This window comes from Polypterus senegalus, chromosome 18 (genome assembly GCF_016835505.1).
Source record: "Polypterus senegalus isolate Bchr_013 chromosome 18, ASM1683550v1, whole genome shotgun sequence".
Taxonomy (NCBI): Eukaryota; Metazoa; Chordata; class Cladistia; order Polypteriformes; family Polypteridae; genus Polypterus; species Polypterus senegalus.
In genome coordinates, this window is record NC_053171.1 from 32565933 (window position 1) to 32587560 (window position 21628).

General features: G+C 40.2%; 1 protein-coding gene across 6 annotated transcripts in view; it reads left to right on the forward strand.

The window, feature by feature from the left end:
• Positions 1-535: 535 nt before the first annotated feature.
• The window catches only part of cdkl1 (cyclin-dependent kinase-like 1 (CDC2-related kinase)), a 56626-nt gene continuing 35533 nt past the window's right edge, over positions 536-21628 (forward strand). The window contains exons 1-3 of one of the 6 annotated variants that reach the window (XM_039741663.1): positions 536-1159; positions 3983-4339; positions 17683-17804. In XM_039741663.1, the coding sequence (XP_039597597.1) occupies positions 4172-4339; positions 17683-17804 (290 nt within the window). In that variant the 5' untranslated portion in view covers positions 536-1159; positions 3983-4171. Of the gene's footprint in view, positions 1160-1522; positions 1946-3982; positions 4340-17682; positions 17805-21628 lie in introns of those variants that run through there. The other 5 variants (XM_039741664.1, XM_039741666.1, XM_039741667.1 and 2 more) reach the window with 5 other exon arrangements.

Below are 21628 nucleotides of genomic sequence, written 5' to 3' on the forward strand. Positions count from 1 at the left end.
ACGCCCCTCGTATGTATATATCTTTATATATATATATATATATATATATATATATATATATATATATATATATATATATATATATATATATATATATATATGGCACTATAATAACAGATCATTATAATAACCACTCTATCATTCAGTGCCTTCGTATCAATGTACCTTGTACAGTTCCTTTCATAACTATCTTATAGTGCCATTCATATCTATTTACCTAGTCTAGTTTCTTTCATAGCTACATCTCTGTGTCATATAGTGTCTTTGATGGCTCTGTCTATTTACCTAACTATAATATACGATTGCGCCCTTCATATCCCTTAATCTTCTCTGCAGTCCGACTGCACTGTAAAGATGTCCAATTGTTCGGCGCTTTCGAGGGTCCACGTTTCCTTGATTTTTCGAACCAGTTGCCCGTCGTGGCACACTCGGAATGAAAGTAGTAATTAGTGTCGAGACCCTGTTAAAAGGAGCTGGGCACACAGCCAAGGGAGTCATGGCCATTGGACGAGCGGCTCGTCGCAGGTGTAGATACGTCCGAGGAGGGGCTAATTGCGCGGCTAGTCCTTTAGGGGCCGGACAAGGAGAGGCGGCAGTCACGGCTCTCCTCACTCCGATAGTTATTTACAGGCGTATGCATCAACGGCGGTCGAAGACTGACTCACGTTTTGTTTGGAGACCCACCGTGGCGCTGGACGCGATCTGAATCCTGAACCCGGGGCGCCTCACCCGTTTGTTTCGCGGAGCGAGTGCCAGGCTTCCTGTGGCGGCGCTTGGTGTCGGGGTGGAGGATCTGCTGCGGAGGAGTTCTGGGTACCTGCATCCATTCTGTGTCTTTTCTGTGGGCCAGCTTGGCTGTTAATTCTTCTTTTCATCTACCTTCTGATTCGAAGTACTGTATATCTGTGAAGATGGAATGACAGAAAGCACACCGAAACGAGAGCGCGACCACCCGAAGGTGACTGGAACGGAGGTGCGCGCCACACGCGTCGGTGGAATGGGCTTCTGGTAGCCAACGAACGCGCACAACATGTGCATTACAGATTCCATAAACTAGCAAACATAACGGTGATCATTCAATCTACATCCCAGCGACACCGCGCAAAAAAAACAAGTCGCTTTAAACTGATCAGAAACATCAGCGGCCGCCCGGTAATTTGTGAGTACATTTGCATTCAAAACTTTGACGGTTAAATGCTGGTCGGGTATTCACGAATAACGGCTTATGTGTAAAACTGAGTATATACGAAAGGCTTTTGGAGTTGTAAAACAATAGTTATGTTAGAGCTGCAAAGGATAACATCCCTCGTCACTTTCGGCTCATATGTGAATAGAGAAAGAGAGGGGCGTGTGCTTGGTGCCCAGGGCGGCATTTTCACTTTTGAACGCCGCGTCTCAAGTGTGCCCTGTGGGCATCTGTCCGCAGCAGGGAGTCCAGAGGGCATGAGAGTCTCGGAGCTCCGAGCTGGACAGCACTGACCCCATCGGACAACTTAGTAGTTAGGGCTTGTACAACAGTAAATGTTTGTTGTGGATGTCGCTTCTAAAAACGTTATAGGAATCAAATGGCACATTTTCAAATAACCAACTTGAAACAACAGCTCCGTGCTTTCACTGCCGAATTGAAGTCTCCAGTTAGTCAGATTAATTTTTTTCTAGATAGTGTCATCTTACAGAGAATGCATCCACAAGGTGCTGTAAAAAAGAGTTCAATTTTAGTCTAACAGGTACAATATTACGAGGAACTGTCAGAAGCGAGTTAAATTGACACGAGGACAACCGAGGTAGAAAACCGAGAGGCGCTGGGACAGGTTTGAGGATAACGAGGACCATAAAACACGCGCTGTGTTGGCGTAACTTTATACATTTCGAGTACTTTTACTTCCAAGCAGAACCTCCTGTGATGGCCTGATGTGATATTCCAGTGTGTATGCCGCTACTGCAGGTGAAACGTCCTTTAGTGCCAAGACCCCCGAACTACTGCTGGTGTGAAGCTTTGTTAAACCCGCACGTTGGCTTGTGTGTCATCAGAAAGAAAGCAGACCACCGCAGACACGGGTCACAAACAGCAGGGGTTCGTGGTTTAGTTTATACGGTATCGGTATTAGTTGGTTATCTCTAACTTCTCCTTTACAGTATTTACGGATACACTTATAGGTCTCGTTTACTTCGAAGGCGGTATTTCTTTCTTAGTTTTTCTTTTTCATTTTTTTCCTTTACCCTAATATTGTTTGCGTTTTTTTTATTTATTGAGCTTTTGTAAAAAACAAAATTTCCTTCTGGGGACAAATAAAGAATCTATCTATCTATCTATCTATCTATCTATCTATCTATCTATCTATCTATCTATCTATCTATCTATCTATCTATCTATCATGTAGTGCCTTTCTTTATCTATCTATCTATCTATCTATCTATCTATAGTGCCTTTCATATCTATCTATCTGAATTTCTTTTTTATCAGTGGGAATGACCACATTTTACCAGGCTTACAGTTTATGCATTTATTTATTTTTTTGTCATTTTTGGAAAAAACTGAAGTCTCATAATGCAGATTATTTTCTTAATGGGTGAAAGGATTAGAAAATTTACTGATAAATGTATGCATTACTTTAATCAGTTATAACAAAGGGACAGTGTATTTTTTATTATTGTAGTATTTTAATAAGGATATTATTTACATGTATTTTATTTAGGACATATTGATTATTTTTAATCATCATGCATGATGAATTTTTAGGGAATCTACTTATATACTGTATGTGTAACGTAACTGCTTGAATTTAAAATTTTACAAAATATAGCAGATTTCATGTACATTTTATCGTTACACCTTTATTTTAATACCACACATCTTTAAGCAAGCATTTATTTTAAATGATCTCTTTTGTTATGCAACAACATAAACGAATTACACAATTATTCAGCTCAATCCTAATCTCTTCCATTTGTGCATTCATGGTATTTTAATGTGCTATTAGACTTTTCTTGAGTCTGTTGACGTTTTCTCCAGGATCTCTAGATTTCTGCCCACACCAAAAATGTTCACATTTAGTTAATGGGCATCCTAAACTTTCCAGAATGAGCAGCTGTAGGGTGCTTAAGAGGTCACTGGAGCAGCATGGTGTCCCATCATGGGAGACTGCAGGGTTAGCCCACCGCTGTTCCTATGGGATCTTGCATTGGAACAAAGCACGCTAAGAGAATTCACTATAAGTCATTGATTTGAATCGACTAAGTCCAAAGCAGAGTCAAATATATTATATTATATTATATTATCTCTGAAATGAACTGGCGTCCTGTCCAAGTGGTATTCCTCTCTTGCAGACTGTTGAGACTCTGCCCAAGATTAGCGGGTTAAGAAGATGAATGGATATTATATTATATATTTGTTACATACAAATTATACTTATAGTACAATATGTTGTTAAATGCGTAGTTGCTCAGCTCCAGTGAATGTGCCTGTAAGAAGAATATAAAAGGACAATAACAATAAAAAATGACTTTATAAAAATCAAAAATCCTTCATAGAATTTTAAATATGTGATAAATGCTAAGTAACTTAATGTAAAAGTTAACAATATGGCACAATGTAGTTCTGGACCATTCAAGATGCATAAGGACTGTGGGGGGAAAAAAAGCTCCTCCACAATCTCCCCGAACTGGGGTTTAGACAGCAGTATTGTTCATATTATATATTATGTTAGATTAGATTAGATTATGTACTGCTTCTTCTTAACCCTGCCCTGATACACTGGCTAAGAAAATAGATGAATCGATGGATTATATACCGTTTCTTGTGTAGTGAATTTGATCTTGTATAATTTCAGTACCGATGTTGTTTATTAGCTTATTGTTGTTAATCTTTTACTGAAAACATAAGCATGAATAAATGTGATACTGTAGTTCTTATAAACAATATACTGCAATTCATCCATTGAACTTGATGTGTATAATAATTAGATTTTTTTTGTGCATACAGGAAAGCCTCCAGATCAAGTGTGCTGCTTGTGAGCCCAGCCAGGCCCTTCTCCAACAAAGACGGAGTGCAGTGCCCATGAGAAGCAGGCTGTTTTGCTTGGAGAGCTTCAAGTATTTTCTCCGCCAACAGTGAAGTGTTTTTTTTTTTTTTTTACTGACACTGACAAGTAGTTCTTCATCCTGTTAAGCCATGGAGAAGTATGAGAAGATCGGCAAAATTGGAGAGGGTTCCTATGGAGTGGTGTTCAAGTGTCGAAACAAGGATACTGGCCAGATTGTAGCAATCAAGAAGTTTGTAGAATCAGAAGATGACCCGGTTATTAAAAAGATTGCTTTGAGGGAGATCAGGATGCTGAAGGTACTTTCTGAGTTATGACATTTTCTTCTCTTCATGCAAAAATGGAAAGTGTTTTTGTTGAACTTTTAATACCAAAGTGATTATGTGTTTAGAACTATTATAATTATATTCACTTACTGTAATAAAAATAATGCAAGGAGAACTTAAATATGTGGCCTTGCATTTGTCAAAAAAAGAGATTTGAAGGTTAACTTATGTATAACACTAGAAGTGCATTTAAGAGCCATGGTAAAACGGCTAACTGCTTTCTATTAGTTATGCAGTTAAGTCATTTCCAAACAAACAAATTCCCAGCAATTTAGTTGCATTACTAAAATGTACAGAAGGTAGAAAAATGGGGGCTTGTGCTGTTACAGAATGTGCTGGCCGGCGGAGCTAAAGGTGATAGGAATGAATGCATAAGCGATGCCAGTCAGGTCTGTGAAGCGCTGTTACATTTTGTACATTTTAGTTACAGTATTTTTAAGTATACAAGCATTTTGTATTCACAACTCATAGCATGCATAGTCGACTCGACTACTCCTGTCTTTGTTTTTTTCTTTGTTAAGGCAACACTTTATTGTATAAAATTTGACGAATACTGTATATAGTGTAAAGAATAAAGTGTTTATAATGCCAGGGTAAACAGCAGGCCGTGTTGAAGAGGATAACCTTTCTTGAGCAGGTTCTTAGAAATCCATTTTGAGCATGTAGCAGCCTGCGTATTTTACTTTGCACTCGCACATTTGTCTTTTTCTGTGTCCTGTGTACACTCTTTTCTGCTTGCACTGTACAGTCATTCAATATTTACCAGAGGAAATGTCAGTTAACCAAATGTTAAGTGATTACATTGAACCAGCTGCTTTGATCCCAGCCTGTAGTGAGTTTTTCAAACACACTGCTGACCTTCTTAGAGTTTCTGGTATCTGATTGTGTTGTCAGCCTGAGCTATGGAATCGGAGAAGAACCTCCCTCTGTCCGTCCCTCTGTCCCTCTGTCCGTCCATCCACACATTGCAGCATTTTTGTCTTCCTTTAGTTGAATTTAAAATGAAGAGAGTAAAGAGACAAACTAACAGCAAGTGCAACTCTAAGTTTTGGAGATTCAACCGATACCTCCGGTGTTTTCACCTTGTGGCTAGTAGCTGCACTTTCTCTGTGTGTCTGTTTCTTTTTTTTTTTTCTGTCTGTCCCCTCATTGTCCAGGGTATTAATTCCTGTGTTTTTATCACTTCCTGGGGCTATTTCCTTTGAAATCTCCCACATACCTCCCTCCAGTCTTGCTTTTATTTTGACTGTTTGTGGTATCAGAGTTTCTCACCTTGTTGTGATGTTTCAGTTATGTTGTGTCTTTCATCTCACTAAAGTGCAAGTCTATTTTTTTTTCCATTCCTAGCAGTAGAGTGTTGTACCGTGTTAGCCATAGATTGATACAAGAGAAAGTAGGGTGAAATGACACATTTTATTGGCTCACTAAATAGATTACAAATGCGAGCTTTCGAGGCAGCTAAGGCACCTTCATCAGGCGAGGTGTAACAAAGAAACTGAAAAATACTCTCGCTTATATTGGGACAGCAAAGCAATTTTTTTCTTCCATCTTAACAACCTTTTTGTTCAAATGTTAGCAAAATGAATATACCTGAGATGAATTAACCCTGAAAGAAGAGAACAGTGAACTAATAAAATGTAGAGATAAGATAACCATCACTAGAGAAAGTCCTGTAAGGTCTTTTTTGAAGTGCATTGTCTGTAAGAGAGGCCTGTGATGTCGTCAGCTGGTCAGTCAGTCTGTTAGTCCACATATCAGCTCATCAAACTCTCGTCTATATTCAGACCATTTTGTAGACAGTTGAATTTAAGCATAAGTTTGTATTCCCATTGTTTCCGCTCCTGTTGGGTCTTGAAATTACCCATAAGCACAGTGACCCTCAGATCCTTTATGCTGTGGCCATTACGCCAGCGAATGAACTCGCATAGATTTCATATAACAGTACTGATCTTCCGGTGGCAGCACACTTTAACAGTAATGGCTTGAGGGTCACTGTGCTTATGGGTAATTTCAGGACCCAACAGGAGTGGAGAGAATGGGAATACAAACTTATGCTTAAATTCAACACTCTACAAAATGGTCTGAATATAGACGAGAGTTTGATGAGCTGATATGTGGACTAACAGACTGACTGACCAGCTGACGACATCACAGGCCTATCTTACAGACAATGCACTTCAAAAAAGACCTTACAGGACTTTCTCTAGTGATGGTTATCTTATCTCTACATTTTATTAGTTCATTGTTCTCTTCTTTCAGGATTAATTCATCTCAGGTGTATTCATTTTGCCAACATTTGAACAAAAAGGTTGTTAAGATGAAAGAAAACAAAAATCGCTTTGCTGTCCCAATATAAGCGAGAGTATTTTTCAGTTTCTTTGTTACACCTCGCCTGGTGAAAGGGCCTTAGCTGCCTCGAAAGCTTGCATTTGTAATCTATTTAGTGAGCCAATAAAATGTGTCATTTCACCCTACTATCTCCTTTTTCCATTCCTGAAAGAGTCATCTGTGGCCATTTATTTGGAGGACGTCATAGAAGCTGCAGAGAAAGAATGGCAGCACATTCATCAGTGTTGGCACTTGGTGTCATGGAATGCATTTGACCATCCATGGTGTGTTGTCTTTGTGGAAATGGTGTGTTTTGCGTGTCTGACAGGCTCAATACTCTCCACAAGGACCTTGAACTGGACTCAGCTGCTAATAGGTGGATAAATAAATAGACGGACTAACGTAAAAAAAGGCAGTTTGGGCTTAAATTTGCATTATGATTGACATTTTTTTTTCCTCTCTTTCTCTATGGGATCCTAAATGTCTATCTTGAAAGGTTCATGAAATGTTCTAGCTGATTTAAGTAGAAAACAGGGTCACCTAATCAAGATGAGTCTTATCTGGCTCCTCTGGCCATTAGCTGACTTCACCCATTCACTTAAAGATGGCCTCGCACTGATGCACTGTGTCTGCTTTACCTACATGACACTGCAGTTTGTTCCAGATGTCCACTCCTCTGTGTGAAGAAATGCTTTCTGGTTCCCCTTATTTTCAGCTGGAGCTCAGAGGTGACAGATTTACTATTTAATAAAATGAATTTTCTTTGAAAGACATGACATTGAGCCTCATAAAACAGATTGGATGTCCCTCTGCCTTGGCAGTTCTGGGTCTTTCATGGTGGTGCGTAACTGTGCCAGTTGCTGTCCTTGTTAGAAGAGAGGGTCCAGGCACTGTGGTTTTGTGATTGTGTGTATATGTGTGTGAGGACTTTCTGCACTTTCCTGGCACTGTTGGATTACTCATTTTTTGTCTTAATACTATTTGCTTGGCATACTGTGCACCGTATACAGCAGCTCTTGAGCATTTTTTAGAAATTATGACTCCCAGTCTCATACTAGGGACAGTTCTCGGGGACCCTGCTGTCACAGCTCTGGGCAAGTCATGTTTCGTGAATTAGTAGAAAAGGAAATACAATGTGTTGGACTGCCAAATGCAAATATATTTTTGAAAGTTCTTCCTTGATGGTATTGTTAACTTCTCAGAAATAACATTGTGGGTGGCAGAGGCTAGAGCTCTAATAAGCCGTATTGTCGTATGTGAGACACCTTAAAAAAGAAGGCATGTGCAGAAGCGTTAGAGATGGAAAAATAAAAGGAGATACGGCTAATAAGAGGAGAAAAATGTCTGATTTAGTAGAGCAGACAGGGGACTAAAGAAACTGACAGAACTGATCATCAAAGTCACAAACACAAACCCAATACCGTAGTCAATATGTAAGATGTTGTCCTCATCCTAACTGGTAGAAGTTGTGGTTGATGAAGAAAATCCAATCCTTTGGATCTCCAAAAATGTGCACTGCTGTCTTAAGTAGGTGAGGGTGTGATGATAAACTGTCACATTTAGGGTTGGGTGGTTTAAGAAGTAAATGGCAGCTTTAAAAGACCATCAGGTGCCAAGCAAAAGAGGGCGAGGAGGTAGTAGAAACCCTGGCAAGGGTTGGTAGAGTGCATGCAGAGGGCACCTAATCCAGGCCTTAGCAGTAGCAAGCAAGTGACTAAAGTGAACTTAAAATATTAGTATGAGATTCTGTGGTGTATCTTGTATCTCACTTGCCATGGATATAGCAAGCCTTTACATATTGTTATGGATACCATAAAAAGAAGGCATGTACAGAGGCATTAGAGATGGAAACATAAAAGGTGATAAGGCTAATAGGAGAAGGAAAAAATTCTGATTTAATAGAGCGCTCAGGGGACTGAAGAAACCGACAGAACTGACTGTCAAAGTCACAAACCTAAAACCGTACTCAATATGCAAGATGTTGTCCTCGTCCTAACTGGTAGAAGTTGTGGTTGATGAAGAAAATCCAATCCCTTGCATGTCCGAAAATGTGCACTGCTGTCTTAACTAGGTGAGGGTGTGATGATAAACTGTCACATTTAGGGTTGGGTGGTTTCAGAAGTAAATGGCAGCTTTAAAAGACCTTGTACTCTGCACTTCACTCTTCTGTTCCTCAACGGGCTCTAATAAGCCGTATTCTCGTATGTGAGGTGGTCCTGAAATATAACACAAATCTTTTCAATTAACACAATTGTGGTGCAGGTTTCTAGCAAGGATTTTGATCACCAGGATTTCCAATTCAAAGTTTTCACGGTAAGTTTAAGGGGATGGCAGACCTGTATACTTTGTCACTTCTTGGTCACATGCATGCACGTTAATGATGTCATCAAACACAACAGTGAGATGAAAGTTGAAATCTAAGTTTTGAATTATGATTTGACTTGTTTATAATGCATTAGTACACATGTCTGTTCCTCCACTATGAATTGCTGACAGATACTGCCCAGAACGTCACATGTTAAGCCTGTCTTTAGGGGACGCAGTCGTGCTTTCAGTTCCCTGTCACACCAACGTGACATCTCAGATATTGCCTTGTGTTTTTGTCGTCTGCTTTGCTAGAGTAGTCACATCTGATCAGAGGTTCCCCTACAGCACTGACAGACTGTAACTTTATACAGCCCAGCGTCTGTGTGTGCATGGCTCTATAGGTCACAGATGAGCTGGCTGGGCCATCCCTTCAAGGACGTTCATGACTGCCAGTCTGACATGTGCGCATCCAGGAGATGGGGGTAAATCATTAGTGAAATACTGGACCCCGTTTCTTGTATTGTAACCATTTGAGGTTCATATTCTACACTTGAATGACTGGCAGCACTGGTGTGCATGCCTGGGGTCGGCTGACAGATCTCTTTGTATACTGGGATGCAGAGCTACATTTCAAGGCAATAATGTTGTTATCTGAAAGCGTCAAGTGGTCTCTTCAATCTCTTTGCTCTGTGTAGACTCCTAAAGGTCGGAACAGCTGATCTGATACCGTGGATTTAAACTGGTAAGTTCAGGGTCTGTGTGGAAGTTAGCATTGCTGCTTCTGGTTTGAGAGTGACAGTAATTATTTAATTCCAGAGAAGTGAGGTTTTCCGTGGTTTAAAAGATCTTTAGGAGCCGTTGTGACAGTCTCATCAGGAAGAAGCGTGCAGGCCAACTTTATTAAATTGCCCAAGACTTGAGAAGAAAACAAAAGGAGGAACGAGCATTGAAGTGCAGCCATGTCCATTAGATGACTGGCAGAAAAAGGAACCCCGAACAGCACCACCCTAGCTTTTCAAGTTTTCTGTCTTCCACTTGTAAACAAGGCGCACACACAACTAGTTGACCATGGAGACGCCAAGCCTGTTTCTTCTTGTTTAGCCAGGTCTGTTTGTTTTAACGTGTGGTAGCTTGCCTCGGAGGGAGATGCTGTAATCCAATATAAACAAAAAGCCTGCATGTGTGGGGGTGTGTACCACTCCGAGTTGGCGTCCTTGTGGGAAATTGCTCAAGTGACTTCACGCCTGCCCACAATGAAATATACATGTTTGAAGAGGTGGAGTTCTTCACAGGAGTAGTGCACTTCATTGAAGCTGCTATGGAGTGACTTGAATATTGAATTGCTATATCACTCCATCCATTATCCAACCCGCTATATTCGAACTACAGGGTCACAGGGGTCTGCTGGAGCCAATCCCAGCCAACACAGGGCGCAAGGCAGGAAACAAACCCCTGGCAGGACACACACCAAGCACACACTCGGGACAATTTAGGATCTCCAATGCACCTAACCTAACCAATTGCACTGTGGGAGGAAACCCACGCAGACACGGGAAGAACATGTAAACTCCATGCAGGGAGGACCCGGGAAGCAAACCCGAGTCTCCTAACTGCAAGGCAACAGCGCTTATATCACTCCAAAATATAGATTTAATTTGTACAGAGACTAATTCACCCAAATCAGTAAGGAATAGCTGAAATATCGCTGTCTTAAAAGGCCACTATACCTCACAGGCTGAATGATTGATTGAGGTATGGATCAGGTGCCATCAGTTGCCAAGCAAAAGAGGGCGAGGAGGTAGTAGAAACCCTGGCAAGGGTTGGTAGAGTGCATGAAGAGGGCACCTAATCCAGGCCATAGCAGTAGCAAGCAAGTGACTAAAGTGAACTTAAAATATTAGTATGAGATTCTGTGGTGTATCGTGTATCTCACTTGCCATGGATATAGCAAGCCTTTACATATTGTTATGGACACCATAAAAAGAAGGCATGTACAGAGGCATTAGAGATGGAAACATAAAAGGTGATAAGGCTAATAGGAGAAGGAAAAAATTCTGATTTAATAGAGCGCTCAGGGGACTGAAGAAACCGACAGAACTGACTGTCAAAGTCACAAACCTAAAACCGTACTCAATATGCAAGATGTTGTCCTCGTCCTAACTGGTAGAAGTTGTGGTTGATGAAGAAAATCCAATCCTTTGCATGTCCGAAAATGTGCACTGCTGTCTTAAGTAGGTGAGGGCGTGATGATAAACTGTCACATTTAGGGTTGGGTGGTTTAAGAAGTAAATGGCAGCTTTAAAAGACCTTGTACTCAGCACTTCATTCTTCTGTTCCTCATCATGCTGGAGACTCCACGGGGACCCTAAACCCACTCACCCCACCCCTTTCCCCTTGAAGTGTTGTCGACTCCACAGGGACCTCTCCACACACACTTTGGACACGCTGGAGGTTCCGTCTAGCTCCAGATCCCTCTATGCTTTTCAATGCAATTGTAAATTGAAATGGTGAACTGCGGAGTGTGGCTGGGCAAAGAGGTTTGCATTTATGTGGTGTAACAGGGAAGCTCATGACTGTGCAGTGCACAGGGGTGGCTGGAATGAGACAGGGGGATTTGGAGGGGTATTTGCTTTTGCATTGTTTCGGTACTGATGCCGAGGTCCAAAACCTGGTATCAATTCAAAATTTTAGCACTGATCCAATACTTGTCACATTACCAGGAACCAGCGTAGCAGCAATAAACAACATGGCCACAATGGTGCAAGCATTGACACTTAATGACGGTGACCACACCAAAGCCAAAAAACAAACTGACTTCACCACAATAATGATAGAAATTATACATGTATAAAAAAAGACCTGTTATAATTGCAAAAGTATATCAAGTAGTTTACTGAGGCATCAAGACCTTGATTTGTCACACATATTTTTATACGTGGGCGGCACGGTGGCGCAGTGGTAGCGCTGCTGCCTCGCAGTTAGGAGACCCAGGTTTGCTTCCCGGGTCCTCCCTGTGTGGAGTTTGCGTGGGTTTCCTCCGGGCGCTCCGGTTTCCTCCCACAGTCCAAAGACATGCAGGTTAGGTGGATTGGCGATTCTAAATTGGCCCTAGTGTGTGCTTGTGTGTGTCCTGCGGTGGGTTGGCACCCTGCCCGGGATTGGTTCCTGCCTTGTGCCCTGTGTTGGCCCATGTGACCCTGTGCTCGGATTCAGCGGGTTGGAAAATGGATGGATGGATTTTTATATGCTGATAAGACATCATGAGGCAGTATCATTAAATTTACTTCAATAAATGCATATATAAAGCAGTTCCATTACATGAATAGAAGACTCTACACTTCCATCTATTCATCTGTCCTTTATCAATCCAGCGTTTTCTTTGGTATACTATTAATTAGTTGGCCTAATAACCCAAAATTTTCAAATGCAAGGAAATAAAAATATGCCTAGCTGTTTTATTGTTGTGTTTTCTCATAGTTTAAGAATTAACAAGACAAAAGGGCACCATATACAAAAAATATTTTGAAGGGGTGCAATGTGGAGATTGGTTTTGTAAGCAAAAGAGGGCGAGGAGGTAGTAGAAACCCTGGCGAGGGTTGGTAGAGCGCATGCGGAGGGCACCTAATCCAGGCCTTCAAAATCCTCCATAGAATTTTTTCAATTTAATGGCAAATTATGTACTAGAGGACACCAGTGGAATGAAAGGGGGAGTGTGTTTACTACTGAAGCCAGGAAGCCTCTTTTACTCAAAAGGTTTTAGGAATCTGGAACAAACTACTGAGCCATGGAGGAGAAGCAGAAACCATTAAGGAGGATCAGGATGAGATACTGGGACAGCTTAGCTATTAGCTAAACAAACAAGCTTGATGGACTAAATGGTTTCCTCTTATTTTGAGTTTCTTACATTCTTTTAAGATTTTGTCTTGGAACTGATTGTTCTTGTCCTTACCCTAAGAAAAGGGCAAGGGATGGGGTGTGGGGGCATTTAATAATATAAAAGAAGTTCCCAGTCAGACTAGGACACTTGTTGCCTTTTGTATGACTCCGCTACCTGTTATGGTGGACAGGGTTGTTGAGTGTTGCTTTCCCCTTTTAACATGTCACTCCAGTGACAACTGGGACTAATGTGGACAGCTCAAGGAGGATTAGCCCAAGAATTTTAGAGGGCATTCCTGTAGATGTATTGTATAGATGCAACAAATGTCTGATTATGAAAATTTCAGTTCCACTTTATTTGATTCTAGGTCTCAGTTGAAGATTTGACAAAGTTCACTGTGCAAAATATACAATGATGCAGAAAGTTAGATGGAGAAAATGTTTTTTCACAGCATTTTATCATGATGTTAAATTTAATTTGCACAAGTGTATTTCCATCCAAGACCCAGTTAGTAATTGAGATTATTTCTATGCTCTGTAGTCATAAACCTTTAGATCGCCTTACTGTTCTAATTAATGGCCTGTGGTATGAAGTTGCACTTTGTGTACGTTACTGATGTAAGCATCAGATAAGTTACTGTTGTTGTGGTTTCATTTTATTACAGCCGGCTCCTATCAAAGTCCAAATTGAGTATCTCGTGCAGAGAGGATGCCATGCCAATCAAAGGCCCATTCCCTTCCCCTATTAAATGTCCACTCCAGACTCCACCTCATCAGCAACTTGCACAGGAAAAAAAAAACAAGTTTTTTTTTCAGCTTGTTTGTGTAATACTATCTCCACTTACACCTCAGACCGAAAGTTTGAAACATAAAACTCATTAATATTCAACACCTGTTTTTGGCTTTGCTGTACAGGACACAGAAATGGTAACCTTTACTCTAGACTGGTAAGAGCTGTTTAGGAATGGTGCCTTTTCTGGTTGATTGCCTGGGTAAAATGCTTTGGTCAATGTTTTTATTGTAGTCCATAGTAGAATATTTTATACCACAAGTACGGTGGCTTAAATACATTATCTCCCAGATTTACAGTTTATACTCTAGCTGCGTCTATTCTTTTAATATGCAGCTGTTTTTCGAAAGCAGAGCCCAAGGTGATATTTTGTTAGTGTGACCACACTTTGTTTTTAGCTACATGAATTACTCTAAAATCTGCATACATAAGGTCATTCTGTTCTGTTTTAGGAAGAACAATTTCAGTTTGAGAAGATTGTAACTCCGTCTGGACATGTAGTAATAAAAAACAGCCGAATGGATCCCTGGGTGTTCATCCATCCATCCATCCATTTTCTAACCCGCTGAATCCAAATACAGGGTCACGGGGGTCTGCTGGAGCCAATCCCAGCCAACACAGGGCACAAGGCAGGAACCAATCCTGGGCAGGGTGCCAACCCACCGCAACCTGGGTGTTCATATACAGTATATGTCTAGATTGGAGTAAGTTCTTCGTGTTGTTTGAAAACAGGAGATGTCCATGTTATCAGCCCTATATTTTAGAGTCTCATCTGGGCTGCATCTTGACTGCAGGTTAAGAAACTACTGAGTATTTGATTGTAAAACAAGAGTAGGTGTGGGTTCCTCATGTCCTAAGTTTTGGGTTAGTAGAGAAATATTGAAAATTTCTATTTGGGATGTGGTTCTCCACATTTGAAAACTCTCATTTGAGTATCCATAACCCCATCTACTACACTGGTGCCCCATCACTATTTGGTTTCTTCAATATGGCAACATTAGACTGCCAGGATACATTTCAGATCATAAAATTAAGGAGGTTAGATGCTAGTGCTGAGGATTTGGGGGTATCTTGTAAGTAATCAAACGTGCACATCAGGGGTTCATTCCTTTTAAATACTAAAGAGGCACTAATATCCATAATACATCCATAACATTAGAATTATACTTTACAGAACTTAAAAACAGATTGTGGAGTGTTCTTTCTTGTTTTGGAACAAATGAGTAACAAAAAAGTAATTTTCACAGCTAATATGTTTGGGCCATTTTTATTTCTTTTTTGTCAAAAATTGGTGTAATTTTCCAAAAAAAGTCTTGTTCATTTATGTAGATGTGAGCGCACCAATCACACTCTGGTTTAAAACGAAACAACTGAACTGAGACCCATTGGAAAGGGAGGTCTAAGTGCATTACCAACCAAACCCTGGGGCAGTTCACATGAGGTATTAATGTGACCTGAGATAGAAATGATCTAAGTACATAATATATGAAATTATGCGCGCTGTGGTAGGCAGTCTAAGTGTCTGCTGTAGGAAATGTCATTCACAGTGTAAATAATCAAATGGTAACGTGCAGGTAAAAAAATGACAGATGCACATAGGTACAAATGTAACAACAAAATCCATAGCATCCCTAGCACCTGATTCAGGTTTCACAGCCTCTCATGCACAATCGGGCAAGAGTTGAATGTGTTAAATAAATAAAGGTATAAATTCCCTTGTGATTGGGTCGATCAAAACACATACAGATATGTTTAGAAACGAATAGCAGTGCCTTGTGAGCCTGACAATCCATCCATCCATTATCCAACCCGCTATATCCTAACTACAGGGTCACGGGGGTCTGCCAGAGCCAATCCCAGCCAACACAGGGCGCAATACAGAAAATAAACCAGCCCACCGCAGAGCCTGACAATCAAACCCCCTAATTTTAAACCATGAAAGTGATGCATGCAGGTGGCGTGTACTCTCAACACACACAATAACTTTGATATACAGTATGTGGTAAAGCTTAATCAAGCATTCCAAAATGAATGTTACTAACAAACAAAAAGGACAGCAGACATGTGATTTGAGTTAAATAAAATGTAGGTCATGTATAATGGCTACTGTTTTCAGACCGTCATGATGATATTTCCCAGAAAGTTCACGACACGCCCATGGGGTGTTTATTAATCTGTTTAGATCGCTTGAAAGTTTGCAGTGTGAAACACAACCAAACTACCTGGAAATTGAAGCAAACTAACAGAGCTTTCCCTGATTCGGAACAAAGTAAATCTTTAGTTCAAGTGATTGATGAATTTGTTTTTTTTTTCTTCAATAAAGATGCCCTGATTTCATGCCTGTTCTCTTGGTTTCAGATCAGGTCTACTAAACTACATGGACATGTCTACTTGATAGGTGTTAAAGTCCGCGAGCTCAGGTCAAGTCATTGCTCCCTCGAGCGGCAGTCATTTTACTGAAATTGCACAGGCTCTCTGATGCCTTTCAGAATAAAGGGATATTTATAATATATTCTTTGTCTTTTTATCACTTTTTTATGGAAGTGTTTCGGGGTCATGGGGGTCAGAACCTGGCCCAGCAGCACTAGACTCAACATTGGAAACGGCACTGGCCAGGCTCACTCATGCAGGGTCAAGTTAGAGTTGTCAATTAAACTAACTTTCACATGTTTTGTAATTTGGAAGGAAAAAGTTGCTAGAAATGGTGGAGCATCACAATAACCAGAGAAGCAAATAGCAGTGTAGCTGATGGATAATCTGATTACCATCAATTAATTTTCTGAACTTGCCTATCTAATTCTTGGTCATTGAGAGCTGCAGTATATGCCATTATTTTAAAAACGTCTTTTTCATTTACAGGATTGTCCAATCCAGTCCAGAGAATGAGTTACGAGAAAAGATTAAAAGAGCCAAACCTTTTCAGTTTAAGCAAAAGGAGATTGAGAAGAGGCATGATGGAAGTGTTTCAAATTATGAAGGGAATTAGACACGTGAAATAAGCTACCAAGTAGTGTGGTAGACACTAGGCCTTTAGAGACCTTCAAAACTCGACTTGATGTTATTTCAAAAGAATTAAGTGGATAGGAATGGCGAACTTTGTTGGGCCCCAATGGCCTGTTCTCATCTAGATTGTTCTGAATGTTCAATCGACATGCTACTGACTTTTGCCACTCTTGAAAGTTGAAGTTTCAGGCATAGGACACTTTTGAACTCTGTTATATCATCAAAAACGATTCACTATAATCCGTGAATACAAAAGCATTCAGCAGTACTTGCAGACTTTATTGTTTTGTTCAAACCATACACCACATTTGCCTCCCTGTGGCCAGTGATAATTGCAAGCTACACTCATATAATATGTGGGAAATCGCTGCAGAAATTCTAAATATTCAGCGAGCAAAATGAACACAGCAGACTTCAGGCTGGACACCCCACGTTTGCTTAGGACATCCTGAGTATTTACCAGAATCCCTAAACAAGTCTTCTACCCTCACCAGGTTGTAGCTGTGCTGGCCACCTTTATTCTTCAGGGTTACTTCAATGGAAAAAAACTATTTGTGTGAGGGCAGTGCAGTTATGATTCTTTGTGGGAATATAGTCTCAATTATACTACATTAAATTGTCACATGCCAATAAATGTCAATACAGAAACCAAAATTCACCACGTAAAGTACGACACTGACAAATGCAATCTTTGTATTCGATCTTAAACAGATTAGAAAGGTAAAGGAGTGTAAATATGGGTAACTGTATAGAAGTAAATACAGAAGAGCATCGTAAGTCCAAAAGAACAGTGGATTAAAAGATATCGGTGACGTTTAGTTAAGGATAAATGGGAGCTAAGAACTGAGTGTCACAGGTCAAACGAAGGATTCTGCTTTTGTCCTTTTCTTCCCCACTGAGCTCTCGTTCAGTTTGCACATTCTTTTTTCCATATTGTCTTCTTGATGTCTAGCCTGCCCTGTGAATTTATCTTTTTTCTCTTATTTTTGTTGTTTTATTTTTTTCTTCTCAGCAACTGAAGCACCCTAACTTGGTAAATCTGATTGAAGTTTTTCGTCGGAAGAGGAAACTCCACTTAGTGTTCGAGTATTGCGACCACACAGTGCTAAATGAACTGGACCGCTACCCTCGAGGGTGAGAGACTATTAAGCCTTGATATGTTTTGCATTTAGATTTTGATTCATACTGTTACAATATCAAATTTATAAAACAACACTTATTCTCAATGAGAGTTCTACAAATCATCTAATGATGCATGACAGGTGTAAATAAAGCAGAAAATACATCATGAAAAGAGGTGGAGTTCCAGCTGGGTGACCCCATTTAATCTGACAATGGATTTTAGCAGAGGAGCAGGTCTTGTAAGTTTTGGTTTGTAGGTGATTGGTTATCTATCACTATTGCTCGTTCTCGCTAAGTAAAAAAATTGAAGGTGAGAAAAACATCCATCCATTTTCCAACCCGCTGAATCCGAACACAGGATCACAGGGGGTCTGCTGGAGCCAATCCCAGCCAACACAGGGCGCAAGGCAGGAACCAATCCCGGGCAGGGCGCCAATCCACCGCAGGGCACACACACACACCCACATACCAAGCACACACTAGGGACAATTTTAGGATCGCCAATCCACCTAACCTGTATGTCTTTGGACAATGGGAGGAAACCGGAGCACACGGAGGAAACCCGCGCAGACACAGGGAGAACATGCAAACTCCACACAGGGAGGACCCGGGTCTCTTTATTGTGAGGTAGCATTGCTACCACCGTGCCGCCCATGAGAAAAAGAAGTTTGGCAAAATTGCCAGGCTCAAAACAGTCATAGCAAAGCTGATGTTTCCTCTATGAGATCTGTGGGTCAAATGACACCCAATTAATGTGACAGGGCTCTCTTATTTTTCTTATCAGAAGCGTCAGAGCTGGAGGTGGATGGTAGTGACACCAATTCTGTTCTTCCAGGCTGCTGTTCTCCATTCTACAGAGAGAAATGGAGACAGTGCAAATAACTGTACCACAACTCTTCACTTCGTATGGTGTGTCCTTGAATCGGTTCCTCTACCTCAATGCTATCGTGTTTAAAAAAGGTGTGAAAGCTGTAATGAAATAAAATAGTATTTGTGATTCCACTGCAAATTTTCCTACTTGTTAAATAAGGAAAACAAAATTTCTATTATCTGTCACTCACACAAAAAGACAAAGAAAAAGAGTGAAGATCCGCATGATTTCTGATTGAGGTAGCAACTCTAAGTATTTGCTTTGCTGTATTGATAAGTAAATTTGATTTTAGTGTTCTTCCATTTAAAATGTTGTATTGTTTGCCATATTAAGGTGGTCATTTCAGCTTTAGGAGACATAAGGCAAGGGAAGGTTGTAGTTGGTCAGAGAAATGCTGCCAAGATACACTACCCATAGTTTCAGTTTTGTTTGTTATCTAATACAGTACTTGTTTATGTTTGCCATAAAATACAGTGAATGCATAGAGATTATACAACAAAAAGAACAACATTTATTTCTATGCACATTGTCATAGAAAAAGTAGCTCAAAGTGCTTTACATAAAGAAGAAAAGAAAAATAAAAGACAAAATAAGAAATTAAAATAAGACAACATTAGTTAACATAGAAAAGGAGTAAGGTCCGATGGCCAGGGTGGACAGAAAAAACAGAAAAAAAAAAATAAAATCTGCAGGGGTTCAAGGCCACGAGACCGCCCAGTCCCCTCTGGGCATTCTACTTAACATAAATGAAACAGTCCTCTTTGTAGTTAGGGTTCTAACACAACGCTGTCTCAAATCGTTAGTAAATTAGATGTGATGTTACTGTAAGTTAATCATGCCAGATTGACTTCAAGGGAGATGTTTTGAGCTTATCATGACCACAAAGGAATTTTCTGTATTTCACTTTATGCTGTACACGTGACAATGGTGACACTTTTATCCTAAGAACTGCCAACCCTGAGAGTTAAAGGTGATCAAAGATGGCAAGGTAATAGCTCAAAGAAAAAGGCAGGAGTATTGTCACTTGTGATTAGTGTTACTGCTCGAGTTGGGCCAAATAGAAGCAAAAAGGAAAGTAGGCAAAGAAAGAGCTTTCATAATAAAGTAAGGAGCAAAAAACTAGGAATACATTGCAATGAGCATTAAGAGCTTGGGATAGGACAGAGCAGAACCTCTTTAAATGGCAGGTACATTACAACCTTGACTTAGCCTGGCACCCTATACAGAGTTTATTTATACCTTGCTCTTCATAGGTGGTGGTCCACTTGACTCTCCCCTGAATTTGCTATGTATGATCTTGAATGCATTGACTTCAGCAAGCTGCTGGAACAAAGCCAGGAAACTCTGCTGTGCACAACCCTGACCTTGGAATCAAGGGAATTTAGTAAATGAATAGATGGATGGATAACTTGAGCAGGTGTAACTGGACACATTGCTAGCAGAAAAATTGAAAAACAAAAGTAGCAGACAGGTGAGCCAGATCCTCAATGCCTACTTCATGGGGCACATCTTGCAGGCACATCTGTGAACACCCCAAGAATATTACAGTAGTTTTCCAGGAGCCATACGTATCTAATACAAATACATTATTGCTATAATAGTGAGTCTGAATTAATATTCATTACATATGGCTCGTGTTGAAGGTGTGACTGACTGATCATCACCAAAAAAAAAAAAAAATTGACAAGGAGAATTAATGTCATGCACCCTTTAGAGATGCAACCTTATGAATTAATTAGATAAAACATTTTGAAGGCCTTGGTGGAACAAAACCACTCAGCAAAAAATAAGTTGCATTGTTTAGTGAGAGTCTGCATGAATTGGTAATACTTTTAATAATTCTGGTGGCACAAAATTCATTAGGTAGGAGCTAAAGAAAGTACAGCATTTCATGTAAGGATCTGGTGAAAAATTTTTGAAGTGACTCCAATCTCACATCATGTAAAGCGTGCAACACAGTGTGGCATCTCCTGTACTACACGTCAGTGGCGAGATGCACCTGTGCTGTGTGCATTGTCTCTTATGTTAAACGTGGCAGATCATTTGACCAACTGGACACCAGGCTAGAAGTCTCCCTTACTCTCTAGTGATCCCTTAGGAACTCCTATCTTCTAGGGTTAGGTGTCCAGATCAGCTCCCATACTGCCTGCTGTCTCTCTTGATTCTCACCACTCCCAGTATTGAACCCTTTCCCAAATCCGTCTCACCTTAGCATTTGATGTTATTTCTAGGCAAGCCTTCCTAGGAATATGAAGATGTTCCCCCACTGGTATGCAGAATGCTTTTCCGTTGCCAGTATTTCTTTTTTTTTTTTCTTTTTTGGGGGGTGGTCTCCATTACAATTTCCTACCACCCATTTTTTCCAGGGATGTCTTCGTAGCTGAACACACTCTCACAATATGTTGTTTTGTTAATGTTGTAAATTCTGTGGATTATGCTGCCCTCTGGTGATTTACTGTTCTCATTTGACACGACCACAATACTGACACAGATCTTAATGCAAGTTTGGTTTTTTTTTTTTTGTTTTTTTTAATGCATGTTTTAAAATCAAAGCTTCTAGTTTTTTGTTTTTTTTTTTCTTTTCATTTAATGGTTTTAAAGATTTCAACAGAAAAAAAATATCCACCTGTATTTAAATCCAGCTGGGGACCTTGGAATATTCATTTATATATCTATCTATCTATACATTCATGCAGTCACTTAAATGCTCAGTCACTTGTATTGTTCAGTTGGTTTGTGATTTAATGTTCATTACGTTGTGTTTTCTTCTGTTTGTGCCCAAAACCCTTGTATTGCCCAGGAGAGAAGAGCAAAGAATGCTAGTAACATGCAAAGATTTTAAGAAGGGTTTTGGTAAAGCAGGAAGAGATTCTCTGTTAGCTCTTAAAAACAGAAGTAATAAATCTGTTGTGCCAGAAAGTACAAATGGTGAACTGGGAGTTAGAAGTCATGCTGTACAGCAAAA